This window comes from Morus notabilis, unplaced genomic scaffold (genome assembly GCF_000414095.1).
Source record: "Morus notabilis unplaced genomic scaffold, ASM41409v2 Scaffold223, whole genome shotgun sequence".
NCBI lineage: Eukaryota > Viridiplantae > Streptophyta > Magnoliopsida > Rosales > Moraceae > Morus > Morus notabilis.
Window position 1 is genome coordinate 277702 of NW_010366650.1, and position 14218 is coordinate 291919.

Below are 14218 nucleotides of genomic sequence, written 5' to 3' on the forward strand. Positions count from 1 at the left end.
TGGTGAAGTCAAGGAAGAAGAAGAAGGTTGATGTGTTTGAGAGGCTGTTTAGGAGACATAGTTGTCCTATAAGACCGTGCACTTCTTACGCTTTTTTTGTAATGGCAACTTGGGGTGATGTCAAGTCGTCTTCATTTGGCGAAACCAGTAAGAAACTTGGTCTACTGTGGTGCAAACTACCTCAGAAAGACAAAAAGGTTTGTGGCGCTCCATCTCAATTATAAATAGTCCTTTACAATCATTTTTTTCCTTTTTAAAATATATAAAAATCTCTCATGTGGGTGTAGTTATATGAAGAAATGGCTGTCAAGGACAATGCAAGGTACAAGAGGCAATCCAAGTTGTTTAATAGCAAAGCTGCCCAAACGACACAAAGAAGATAAGAGGATAGGTTTCCCATTATTCTTTTCTAGTTTACTTTTTGTTCTTCTGTTTTTTTTTTTTTTTATATAAATATATATATATATGCTGAGATGATGATTGTATTAATTGTAATGAGAATTTTTATATGTAATTGGTTTGCTTCTTGTTTGTTTGTAAATTTTATACATTGATGTGTGAAGAGAATGCATACAAGGCTATAGCAGAGTAATGAGAAGAAAAATTATCAACCAAGTAAAGTGAAGCACAAAGACAATTTATTTAATTACAGCAAACTGAAGAAACAAAGATATTTAAAAAATGGATTTTTTTGGTAAACTGTAAACGTAGTGTAATGACCCGCATGATGGAGAGACCACTTTAATACTTAAAGGGAGAAAGTTTTTGCATACACATCGAAAGGCACATTAGCAGTCAATTGTGGCTCCTGCAACATTAACACATAATAAGAATTAAATCTAATTTACTTTGTGATAGCATTTTCTTCAACATATATGCCAAGATTTATGTGCAGTAACTACTAAGACATGTATATATACCTGTCTCAACCCGCCAGAAAGACTTCCTCCAGACAAAAGCATAGTGAGAAGAAACGTCACAATACCACCCCCAAGATCATTATCCGTGTTTCGGATTGTAGATCGCATTGAATTTAGTATATTCCCGTACGTCGTCGCATGGCCCCGCTCGATCGCTTGGATGAATGAATAAGTCATGGCACCAGTTGAAGTGATCTTAGACAGAGCCTGCACAAGTGCACATAGAAAAGAATATTAAGGCTTTGAAAGAGTTTTTGACCATGTTTTAAATGAATAGAAAGTTAAAATGATCTCTCAAGACATTGAACTTACTGAGCTATCAGCAGAGGTCTGATCATCATCACAGCCACTGAAGGAAATGACTTCCCCACCATTGGTTCCCTTCCAAACACCTGATCTAGGCCTATGATCCTCCCACACATACCTCCCATTTCTACATGAATACATAAAAATGAAAGAAAATCGTAAGAAAAATCAAAATCTGGTTGTACCGTGCAGCTCTTTTTCATAGGTAAAAATACATAAAAATTGAAAATTTTCATAAGCATTTTAAATTTTAATGGTATAGATTGATTTCTCTATCACGGAACACCTGATAAATTGCTTGTGCTAAAGGCTCAAGATTTTGAATGACAAAAACATACTAACCTGTCCATCCTACAAAGATAATGCAAATCCAACACGGTTCCACTATGGCAAGCATCTATGATCGCGTGAAGCTTGACACCAGCAGGGAGAGGCCTGACGATTGTTGCGTTGATCTCGTCGTCGACAATCATGCCCTGAGTCTCAAAATCCAAGGGACAAAGGGTCTCGTCATAGCCGTCGACCTCATCCCCGTTGTAGTTCCTCTGTTGTGATCCATGGCCAGAGTAATGGAATACCAAGGAGTCTCCTGGCTGAACACCTTGCACTAGCCAATACAGCGCCATCCTCATGTTGTGTTTTGTCGGACGTCTATACGGATCAGTTTCTTCTTCTGCAAGTAACTTGCAAGAAGAAATCAATGTCAGAATGTTATAGCGAACAACAAAAGTCAGCCCTGGTCAAAACTAGTGCCAGTTTTTCTATAATGTCAGGGGTAGCAATTTATAAATTAAGAAGGAAATTTTCAAACAAGACTAACTAATGCAAATCATATTTCTTTTACGATGACATTGTCAATTGACTTCTGTGCCAAAACTTATAAGCGAAGAGAAGCCTAGAAACAACATTTTCAATTTTCAAGGTGTCCTTGTACATATCTTACTATAAGAAGCAATAGAACTCTAATATGGACTCCTAACACTTATATGTTTCCATTAAAATTAAGATTAGATCAAGCTAATAAAAATTCCCAGATGAAGTAAGACAAAAAAAAAAACGCGTATTTATACCCCAAAGATCATTTCGTGAGACGGAATTTCTAATCATATAGTCATTACCAAAGATCATTTCACCTACCCTTTAAGTTGATAACATGAAAAATCTAATCTTTAACTTTATTTAACCAAAAAAAAAAAACAAAGAGGGTGAGAAATTACCGGTGAGCACAAGAACAGAGGACTCAGGAAATTTGAACTTGTTGACCAACAAATACTTCATGCATTTGGCGTCGTTGATGCATCCCTTGAGCTCCCGCCTCGTGTTCTTATACGACACGCCGCATATCACCGCCCGCTTCCTGCCGTGCACCGGCGGCGGCGCCCCCGCCGGCGCGTGGTTGTACGGAGACGGCGCTGCAGGCGGCGGAGCAGGATGATACTGGTGGTGAGGGCCGTTGATGTGGCCGCAGTGCTCGAGGGCGCGTGGCTCGGCCACGCGCGTGACGACGTGGCATATGGCGCAGCGAATGGAGGTGGCGCCAGGCGGCAGCTGCAGCGCCGTGCGGCAGTTGGAGCAATCCACGAGCATGAGTATCCTCGTACTCTTGATTTCTTTTTTTTCTTTTTGGTGAGGAAAAAGAAGAGGAGAAAACGAGTGATTGGGTTGAAGAATTATAAGGGGAATGAAGAGGAAGGTGAAGAGGAAGAGGAGAGGGAAAGATGTCGGAAGGAGAAAAAGAGAGAGAGAGGAAGAAGAAGACTTTGACTTTTATACATTTTGTTGCACTACTGGCGGGAAAGGGATATAATATTAGTAAGTTCATGCAATTGGGCAATATTAAAACGTGTGAATTATTCCTAATCTCTATTATCCAAACAATTTATCACGTGTTAATCAATTTAAAAATGAGGTTACTTTCTCAAAATGTGGTTGATATGGGTTTGAACTAGGTCCATTACTCACATTAGAAAATAAATTCTAGTGGTTGTCTGCAAGCGGAGAAGACAAATAATAAAAGACAATGGTCAACTTAAGTAGTTGCTCAAGTTGCGTTTTTTTTTTTTTTTTTTTTTTTTTTTTTTTAACTACAAAAGGCTGAAGTATGTGGAGGTGAACAACTCTTCCATCCAATCTCCAAAACTTTGTGCTCTCAAAATTTGTAGTCAACTTTTTCCTCCTGTAAAATGCACCAAAAACTGCAGAAGTCACCCAGAGACCCCTATTCACCCACCATAATAACGATCATAACAACAATAATTGTATTATTTAGGCCAAAAAAAAAAAGTAAACTAAAGATTATTAAAGTAACAGTTTTATTGTATGCCCCTTAAAAAAAAGTTTGTTGTATGTGGAGTTGTTGGCACGAATGAAACGACATTCAATATAAATGTTAATTTAAATTGTATATTTAGTATAAAAAATTAGAATATAATATGTTGTTTTTATTTTTACCCTAATAGATAATGTTATTTGAAATACTAAGTTTACTTTTTCTTATGATTATTAGGGAATGTCTCCGGTAGGCCGTCCTACCAATATGACTAATTTTTTTATCTTTAGATCTTGTTAAAATTAAATGAGATTTAAAATGTATGCAAAATAAACAGTTTCTGATACAGATTTGACGGCTAAAAATAACTAAAAAAACAGAACTAGCGGTAGTTCCATTTTGTTGTCTTACGAGAGAAACTCCATAATTATTAAGCTTTAGAAGTTATAAAAGTAAACTTCTATTTTTAAAATAAGAGACCTTTTCCAGTACGTCAACATACTGATATGTCAAGTTTTTTGTCTGTCAAATTTTCGTACATAAAATCAGGTAAAAGTAAAAAATTACGCAGATCCAACAGTTAGAAAAACTTAGCATGCCGATACGCAATAATTAGAAAATGTAAAAGTTGTATTAATTACATGAAAAAAGTAAATATTTTAACCAACAGTAATTAAATGTCAAATTTTTCATATGATATATTTTGTGAGAAATTTGTCATAGAGTATAGTATATGAGAAATTTAACACAATAAATAATATTATATTAGAAAGTATTTTTTACACTCAAATATTAAATTTATAATCGACACATTAATTATAACGTTGCATTAAAAATGTTCTAATGTGTGTTGCCAGAAACAAAAAGAACGTACGTGGATCAGTTGATCTTTACAATGGATAACTTTTTGCAGCGAAAAAGTTTCGACCAAAATGTAAAAATATTTTACATGACACGTAATTTTGCGAGAGAAATGCTCATATATATACACACATACATATATATTTACCTTAAACACTGTTGTGTATTTATAAGACTCAATGGCTACCTCGTACTAGTACATTTTGATTTCAATCAAGCTCAAATTTTTATTATAGTATTTTCTTTCATACAAATTTAAATTTAATTTTTATGTTATATTACTTTTTCCGCATAAATTTACTTTAACTTAAATTAAAAATTTAAACCAACAAAATAAATGAGTATAGTTGTAGAAAGCATATTGCATGTCATCGTCTCAATGCTAAGAACCATTATCAACGATTCGCTAACCAATTTTTGAGATGATGGAGCTCAAATTCTTATCAAATTATATTAATATCTTACTTTCCCTTTCAAAGAGCATATTTATACGATATTATCTAAAATTCGTAACCTACTAAAATACTACTTTAACTTTACACATCAAGACATTTGTTCTTAATTAATCCTGAATGACTTGACATTGATGACATAATTAACGTCAATTAGCATTTACTGTTTAAAAATTTGAACCGGTTAATTAGAGTTAGATCTAGTAAGAGTGATGGCATAATGCAACTTGGACTCTTAAATGTTTTTATTTGGACAAATGAATGTTTGAAAATCTATTGAAAATTAGCAATTGTGGTTTTATAGCTAACAAATGAAAGGAAATGCCCTGGGAAAAAAAATTACGCAGAATATCCAAGTTTTTTATTAGTTGATAAGTTTTCTTTTATTTTTATTTATTTTTTTTTTTTTTGTAATTTTGGACCTCAATCGTTGTTTGCTATTGATTAAATACTAAAATTAAAAGTTTAGGATTTAATTTGCAAATGATACAAAATTCAATATGTATAACTATAATTTACATTAACAAGAAGAAACATTGGAAACCTCATAACCATAATGAGACTATCTTTAAAGTTTTACACTATGTCAGATAAGAAAAATTGAAATAGAAAGGAAATAGAAGCTAAAAAATCCAAGTGAAGAAAACAAAATAAAAATAATTTTTCTCACTGTATTTGTTAGAAGAGCAATATAAATATTTTACCATTATACTACGTGATGGATAAATGATATGTGATTAAGGACCATTGTTTTTGAGAGGTAAAAGGGTTAAAAAATAGTGAGCCTTGAACTTTATAGGTGTGTTTGGAATTGATTTCAGAATAATTTTATTTTTAATAAAAAGTAAAAATGAGATTGTTTTGAGAATTATTTTGGGACCGATTCTGAAATTTAGTTAGGTTGGTTTTTTGAAGAGATTATTTTGAGTATAATAAAAAAGTAAAATCGTTTTTATTAATTAATATATTATAATATTATTGATAAATAATAAAAAATGAAAATAGAAAAATGAAAACAACTTTCAACTGTTTTCTAATTCCTTCACAAAAATTATTTTTACTATTTTTGTTTTAAAAATATTTACTAAACAAACGTAATTTTATTTTCATTTTCATTTTTTACTTCTTAAAATATGTGAAAAGTATTTTCAAAAATAGTTATAAACACGCACAATATTTATTTCCTTCCTAATCTGAAACATGTTCCTACTTGATGATAACATGTGGTGGCGATTGGCTCGACTTTTTTTGGGCATTTCTTTGGCTTGCTTTTGTAGCTTTGCAGCTCCTTTGCTCATCCGTGACAATGGTCAACTTGTCATCGAAGATCTGACTAGTGTTATTTAGGTTTTGTCTTTTTGTTTTGATTCATGTATTTATTAAATAAAAGCATTGTTGTTTTTGCTGGTTAGTTTTAGTGTGTATCAGTTGTTTTGGTTGTTTTCTATTAAAATGACGGAGGTGATTTCTCCATTTTCTAGTATTGTAATTGTCTAGTCCGCAATTCTTATTTTGCTGATGGGAGGTCTCGGTGCTCTTAATGAGAGGACGTTTGATTGGAGAATTTAAATCATGTGATTCGAACTATTTTCGATTTACGTGAATTTTTTATGAGAGAAAATATTGTAGCGAACCACGAATCATGATTCGAATCAGGGAACGAATCATTCTACCAAACATCCCATTAATCTCAATCAATTAGAGTTATCCAGCCTGTGCGTGCTGTCTCAACCAAACTTGAGGCCTTAGACGAAAGTTCTAAAACTCCAATAAAAAAAATGAATTTAAACTTATTTAAAATATATTTTTCTTCCATTTTGACATACAAATAGTGCGTTTAGAACTCGTTTTAAAATTATTTTATTTTTTTGTATAAAAATAGAAATGAAAACGTTTTCAATATGAGACATAAATTATTTTTAAAAATGCGTTTAGTAATTTTATCAAGAGATTGTTTTCAATGTAAAAAAAAATTCATTAATGTCTCTCTCTCTGCTCGAGAAAGGAGAAAATATAAACAAAAAATGAAAAATGACTTAAAGTCATTTTTCATTTCTCTCATATTTTACACTAAATAAAAAAATCATTTTTATTTCTGTTTTTTGTCTTTAATTGTGCCAAACGACGTTTCTCTCTCGTTTTCATTTTTTTTCTCAAAAAACGTGAAAAATAAAAATAAAATAACTCTAAACACAACCAAAATCACTGATCAAATCTTTATATCGATATAAAATTTTTTCAATAGACAACATCGCTAATCCATTTAAGATTTTATCAATTTTGATTTTGGAAAACTCCTTGCAAAAGCAACTGTCATGGAAATTGTTAACAATTTATTATTATTATTATTATTATTATTATTATTATTATTATTATTATTATTATTATCTCTAGGTTCCATGTTAATTTCATCTTATCTTTAAATATTAATTTTCCATCTTTTAAATATCAAAAGAAATATGACCCAAATTATTATTATTATTATCATCTCTAGGTTCTATGTTAATATCATCTTCTTCACTGTTTTCTTGACATTCTTCATTAATTTCATCTATATCAGTTTCTATGTTTTTTTCTCATAGAATTTCATTATCTATCGATTCATTTAAATTAGTTTGTTGCATTGTTTGGGGTTGTTATTATTGGAAATAGTGTCTTAATAGCATAAGATGTAATAAGATATTTATTATTTAATTAATAAAAGAGTTTATTCATAATTTTATGTGCATATATTTATGAATATTTTATGAATATAAAATGAAAATTTCGTGATTATTTATGTAACCTTAAACATAGTATATAAGTGTTATATACGAGAAGATAGTGTTTAAGGATAATAATCAAAAATATTGTTCATAATAAATTTAATTAAAGTTCAGAATCTTTAATTAAAACATTATTAATACATGTCATTCATATTTAGAATGGAACGGTGCTATCCGCACTGTTAATATGGTGAGATATTGAATGAGTGTATTTCACATAATGAGATAGTATGGAACATGGACATAGATACAATATGAATTTCTAATAATTTCCGTTAAGCATAAAAATTCTAATTGAGTCTACCGTTAGTCATATATAGAATGATCTTAATCCTGAGTTCTTAACAAACTCCTATTTATGGATTTATGTATTTTAATTTACTCGGTACGGATTCTGAGACCCTGAATCCTATTCCTTGTATTTTGGAGAGATTATGAAATAGGTAGCCGGGAATGTTATTATACGAGATGGAATCCATTCCTTCGTAAGAAAGAAGTAGATAAATAATTCTCTTGAGTGTTGATTCGGTACTTGGATTAGTAAGAGCGCTTTGGTTCATGAATGTGTTTTATGAATCACTATCCATTAGAGAATCAATGGTACTCAAGGATGAAGATATAATTAGAGAGGTTAACGAATTCTACCTGACTCTAATTATGAATTATTTATGGAGGATTGATCTATATGTAATGACTATATCAAATAGACACTTCACAGTTTAAAAGTAATTAATGTCTATAATTTTGAGAGTTCAATTCCAAGTTTATAGTGGAGTAACTATTGGAATTAATAGAATTAATTAATTAATTAAAGTGCGTAATTAATTATTATTTTATTGGAGCTCGGGATTATAGGTCCATAAGTCCCCACGTCATCCTTGTAATTCTACAAGACACAAAGGACAAAATGGGAATTTTAAAATTATGGAATTCTAAAATTAAATACTCAAAAAATAATTAATTGAGAATTAATTATTAAATAATGTGATTATTTAAATTTGAATTTGAATCATGAACATAATTTAAATTTATCCTTTTAAACTTATTTGATAAGTTGTTCAATTTAGAATTCAAATTAATTTAAGTTTGACTTAAATTCGAATTTGAATTAAAATGGGACTACAGGATAAATGATGATTTTCTCTTCCTTCCCTATTTGCAATTTGGCGCCACACACAGGGATATGAATCTCTAATATGGCCGGCCACAATAGATAAGGTAGAGGATAATTTTTTGTTCAAAATTCAAACAGGAGAGAGAGATTTGATTCCTTCTAGAAGTTGGACTTATACTCTATAAATAAGGGATGATGAAAAATTGCGCGCGATGAAATTTTTTAACCTAGTTAATAGAGGGCTGGCCAAATTTTCCTAAGAGCAAGAGAAGGACAATTTTTCTCCCAAAAAATGTCACATTGTGCATGCGTTGGTGTTTGTGGAAAATTCGAGTGTTTAATCAAACCTATTTTTATCTCACGTGTGCCCACACACACGTCTACGTAGAATCAAGGAATTGACGTGGAAGATTTTGGTTTTCTAAACACAAAGATCGGAGCAAGGATTGTTCGTGGTCAAAGAACTCAAGTTATCATCCGAGTCGGCCTCCAGATATTTTTTCTAATTGAGTTCTTGACATGTAAATTAATGTGATTAATTTATTCGTGCATAAATTAATATAATCTATAGAGTATCTCAAAAGTTTTATGAAAATTTTTGTTATACACGATCCGCCTCCCCGCCACGCTTCCGCATCCGAATCCGATTCGGTTTCCAACAGTTATTTTGCAACAAAACTCAGAAAAAAAATTTGAATTCAAGTTATAACTTTATTCAAGTTCATGTTCTTTGTACAACTCGAGTTTGAACTCGAATTTAGAGCTAAACTCAAGTTTAAGTTTCCCCTTCAACTCGAGTTTATAAACTCGAACTCAAGTTAATGAACAATATTTTTTCTATTCTTAAAAATGTCATAACTTTTTTGTTTTAATTCTGATTGAGATGATTTTTTTTTCTATGCATTCACAATGAAAAGATAAATAAAACCCAACCCATATACTTTATTAAAATTTTTCATCACCATTAAGTTTTTAGTAAAATACTATCTAAATATAAATTTAAGTTTTGACCCATCCAAACACAAACTCAAAAAGATTCTCAATTCAAATCATAACTCAAATGTGCACATCCAAACACAAACTCAAGTTACAACTTCAACTCAAGTTATAATTCAAATTCAACTCAAGATCATCAATCAAGTCATACTAACTAAAAAATGCAAAAGAACAATTATTTACTTGAGTTATCTGCATCTCTCTTATTACTTATAGGAAACTCTTCAAGAGCTCATTTTTGGTATTCAATTTATCTCTTCTTTTTCTTTTTTTTTAGAAAATTATTGAACTTATTTTTGTAGTGAGTTTTGAATTTTTACCCTTTTTTTTAATACCTTTTTGAGTAGAGAAAATTACAGAATTTATCTTTAAAAATTTATGAGTCTGAATTTTTACCTCTTATTCTTAATAAATACCCTTTTGTTAGTGTAATTATTTGACTAAAAATGTTACGAATCAAGAGTAAATAGTAAAAATCATGATCCATACACTTTTGAATGATATTATTTAGATTATCCTTTTGAGTGATATAATTTTTTGACTTAATCAAGAATAAAAGGTTAAAAACTAGACTTATACACTCTAAAAAATATTAGTCCTTTTTTTTTAAGTTTGTCATATCTTGACTCATATTTTCTAGTTCACAGATCTATTTCTAATCAATAAATTGGCAAGAAAAGAGTAAGAAAAGAATTTGATAGAATGTTGATGAGTAAGGAAATTGAGAAAAATTATTTAGAGCCTTTTCTTCTTTTCTTTTTCTTATTCTTTTTGCAGCGTGTGAAATGGATATTTGTGACTTTATAAATAATCTAAAGGGGAGTTGGGATTACTGTTTACGTAGACTCATTTTACTGTTTTTTTTACAGTGAAATGACGTTTTTGCCCTTCGTCCCCTCCTCTTCCTTCTTTCCTTCCGTGCAGGGGCTGCTTGGTGTTTTACTGTTCATAGTACAGTGTATTGCCTATTTTGCCCTTTCTCCCCCTTCAATTGGCAGGGGGCTTTTCGGGCATTTTGGTCCACATAAATCCCTGGACTTTCTAGCTTCTTCGATCACTCCAATCTCGCCGCCTCTCTCAGTACCCCCGAACTCTGCTTCTCCTCATTTGATTCCGTTTTGTTCCATTGTTTATTTTGCGCTATGTTGACTTACTACTCTTTTCTCCTGCGCCGTTTTTGCTCCCGCTTTTTTTTTTCTCTCCATTTTCTTCTCATTTGATTCCGTTTTGTTCCTTTGTTTTTGCTGGAAGTTTTTTTCCTACTTCTTTTTTCCATTTCATTATGTTCCGTTATTTTGTTTTTGTGGGAATTTTTTGGCTTTTCCTCTGTGATTTCGTTGTCTTCGCATCTTACGTTGTATTCTTCCTCCATCGTTTTGTGTCTGTCGCCTCCTCCATTTTATCGCTGCTTTTTCCTTCTTCTTTTTTTTGGCTTCCGATTTGCTTCTTCTCATTCGTTTTGCTGGAAATCTTGCATTTGTTTCTTTGTGCCTTTGTTTTTGCCGGTTCTTTTGTGTGATTGGGGTGGAAATTTTGCCACTTTTTATTTGTTTTTTCAGTTCCTTCACTGATTCGATTTGTGATTTTTTGTTGGTTTATGTTGTTATGTTTGTCCGCGACTCCCTCATTCTTCTTTCTGGCTTTTGTGTTGGTTTCAATCGCCGTTTTCGTTTGGGTTTTTGCATGTTGATTTTTCACTCTTCGTTTTCATTTTTTTTCCCTTTTTTTCGTTGTTTTTTTTTCCTTTTTTTTTTTTTGCCTATTTCGTTTAATTTTTTGGGGTTTCATAACAGTACATGTAGTGTAATTTCCTATTGAGTAATACATTTAATTTTGCTATAATTCTTTTTAGAAGCTTTATTTTTTCTGATTATTGCTGACCTCTGGTGTTTGTATTGCTGGAATTGGTATTTTTTCTTCTTACATTGTCTGAAACAGGATGGAATTTTAGAGGAAAAAAATTTCTTGCATTTCTTTCTCTACGTAAGATGATTATTGTTGGAGTTATGTTGCTTTTTTCGGGGAGTCATAAGAATCTGTAAGAATATGTGTATTGCAATTTCTTATTGAGTAATAGATTTGATTTTGTTATAATTCTTTTTAGAAGGTTTTTTTTTCTGATTTCAAATTTTTTTTCTTTTGTGCGGGATTTTTTGGTCTCTCTTGTTGGTTGCACGTGGGATGTATATAAATCCTGATTTTTTTGCCTCTGATTTATTAAATTGTCCTTCTATCTTTCTGATTTCATGTATTTTTTTCTGCAGGAATTTTTTATCTGCCTCGCCGGTTGCATGCCATATGTATGTGAATCCTGATTTTTTTGCTTCTCATTGTATTAAATTACTAAGCTGTAGTATTTGTGTTGCTAATTTGTGTTCCCAGGACGGTAATTTGTACATATCTTGCAGCAAATGTATTAAATGAACTAATAATTTCTTCTTCTTGCATTATCTGAAACAGGCTGGAATTTTAGAAGAAAAAAAAATTTTCAATTTTTTGCTTTGTCATGTTACCATTTCTTTTTATTCTTTCTCACCGTGAGATAATTACTGTGGGAGTCATGTTGCCTTTTTTTCACTTATTTTTCTTCTTTTTTAATTCTAAATACAATATTTTTTTATCAGCTAATAAGAAAATTTTGAGCTCTTACTTTTTCTTAACCGACAATCCTCTATTACGTGTAATGTAATTAGAGGCTATTTACTGTTCATCTTAACATTTTTATTCTTTATTTATATATGTTACTGCTCTATGTGAATTTGTTATCTGTGTTCTTGCTCCTTTTCCTTGCACTTGACGTTATTCCCTTTCTATCTCACCTGTGCTCATTTACTGCTTTGGTCCATTGTCGATGATTTACTGCTCTGTTTTTTCACTTGACCTTTTTCCCTTTCTATCTGACCTATCTTCATTTACTCCTTGAGTTGGTTGTCTGCTATGTTTTATCATCCTTCTATTTTTGAGTACCTGTGTTGGCCCTGATTGGTTGATATCTTATACTGAGAGCACTGTTATAGCACTTCAGGTATTCCTAATAATAGCATAGTGAGATATTTAGATGTATATTTTGACCTCACATGTTTTAGTCTTAGTTGATTCTTTTTTCCTTTTTTGTTGTTCTTTTTTTTAATGGCAATGGTGATCATAAATGATTTTGATCATTCAAAAATTGCTGTGACTGTACCTTTTTTATTTGGATTCCGAATTTGTTAATATATTCTTAGTCAATGCTTTTGCGTATGCTTTTTAATGGTATTCAATATATTATCTACCTATACTATTATTAATATGCCAGTTTTGTTTTGTTAATTCTGTTTACATATAACTTTGTCACTTAATGAATGAACATTGCTGCTCTAAGAATTTCATAAAAGTTTCTCTTTATAAGAAGTTGATAAAATTTTTTCTTTATTATTAGTAAATGTTGTTAATCTATGATTATTTCCTTCTTCTCTTTCTCTCTATATAATCAGTGTATAGTCCTTAGTTGTGTTAGCTTTAAAATTGTTCATTTCTTAATGAGATATTTATATGTATATTTTTACCTAACATATTTCAGTTTTATTTAACCCTTTTTTCCTTTGTTGTTTTTTTTTAATGGCGATGATGATTATAAATGATTTTGACCCATTGAGTATTATATGATTTGTCCAAAAAGAGTGTGCCCTTTTTATTTGGATTCCGGATTTGTCAATATTTTCTTAATCAAAGCTTCTGCTTCTCTCCTTTTTTTTTTTCCTTTTCCTTAATTTACTGTTTCTGCCCTTTTGGCTCTACTATTTTATTCAGAAGTTATTTACAAATAGGTTACCTTTTTCTTTCTATTACTCACTTTTAATTTTTTTATTCAATTGTTCTTATCTTTTTAACATTTAAAACTGAAACATTATATTTTACTGCTCCTCTTTGCGCCTAATTTTCACTCATTTTCAGCGGCTGCTATTTTTCCTTTGCTTCTCTCAATTTTTTTGCCTTTTAAAATTGAACCATTATATTTGAACTTCCCACTATTGATTCTAATTTAAAGTACTAAGATTGTATAGTGGGAGAACGGATTTACCTTATTTTCCCCTACCTTTTTCCATATCTGAGCATGAACTTCTTCATCTTCTTAGTATTTGGGTTGTCATTGCACTGTTTTGCCACTTGCATTGGTATTTGGGCTGTCATTGCACTGTTTTGGCACTTGTATTGGAAAATTTTTAGTATTTTTTTGAGTTCAACATATCGATGTACTCTTTTGCTTTGGCATTGTAACGGCCTCTTTTGTCCTTGGATTTGGATAACTGGCCATTTGATGCAAATGCAATCTTACCTTCTACTTTTTCATTTTCTTATATTTCCTATTTTCCCTACTCCTTTTTTGCTCGATCCCCTTTTACACTTGGTTTTTTCTTTCTTACTGTTTTATGCATATACTAAAGTCATTGTTTTTTCCTCTGTTTTAACTCACCTGGTAATTTTTAGACAAATCAATATTTTGCTCTGCTTATTTACTTTCTATGATATATTTGTATTGTAATTGCACTGTTCAC

The 14218-nt window shown here is 31.1% G+C and overlaps 1 protein-coding gene across 1 annotated transcript; it reads right to left on the reverse strand.

Moving 5' to 3' along the window:
- Nucleotides 1–529: 529 nt before the first annotated feature.
- LOC21400115 (metacaspase-1) lies at nt 530–13853 on the reverse strand. Its single transcript, XM_010110852.2, has 7 exons — nt 13759–13853; nt 3315–3402; nt 2444–2990; nt 1569–1899; nt 1233–1353; nt 921–1127; nt 530–808 (listed from the first exon to the last, which is right to left on the reverse strand). The coding sequence occupies exons 1-7, from the start codon at nt 13851–13853 to the stop codon at nt 749–751; spliced, it is 1449 nt and encodes a 482-aa protein (XP_010109154.2). The 3' UTR covers nt 530–748.
- Nucleotides 13854–14218: the final 365 nt, after the last annotated feature.

Coding starts and splice junctions, on each gene's coding strand:
- LOC21400115 (XM_010110852.2), bottom strand. CDS start 13,853: ATGACAGCCCAAATACCAATGCAAGTGGCAAAACAGTGCAATGACAAC. Junction 1,354..1,568: donor TATCTTTGTAGGATGGACAG/GTTAGTATGTTT, acceptor GTATTCATGTAG/AAATGGGAGGTATGTGTGGG. Junction 809..920: donor TTTCTGGCGGGTTGAGACAG/GTATATATACAT, acceptor TTAATGTTGCAG/GAGCCACAATTGACTGCTAA.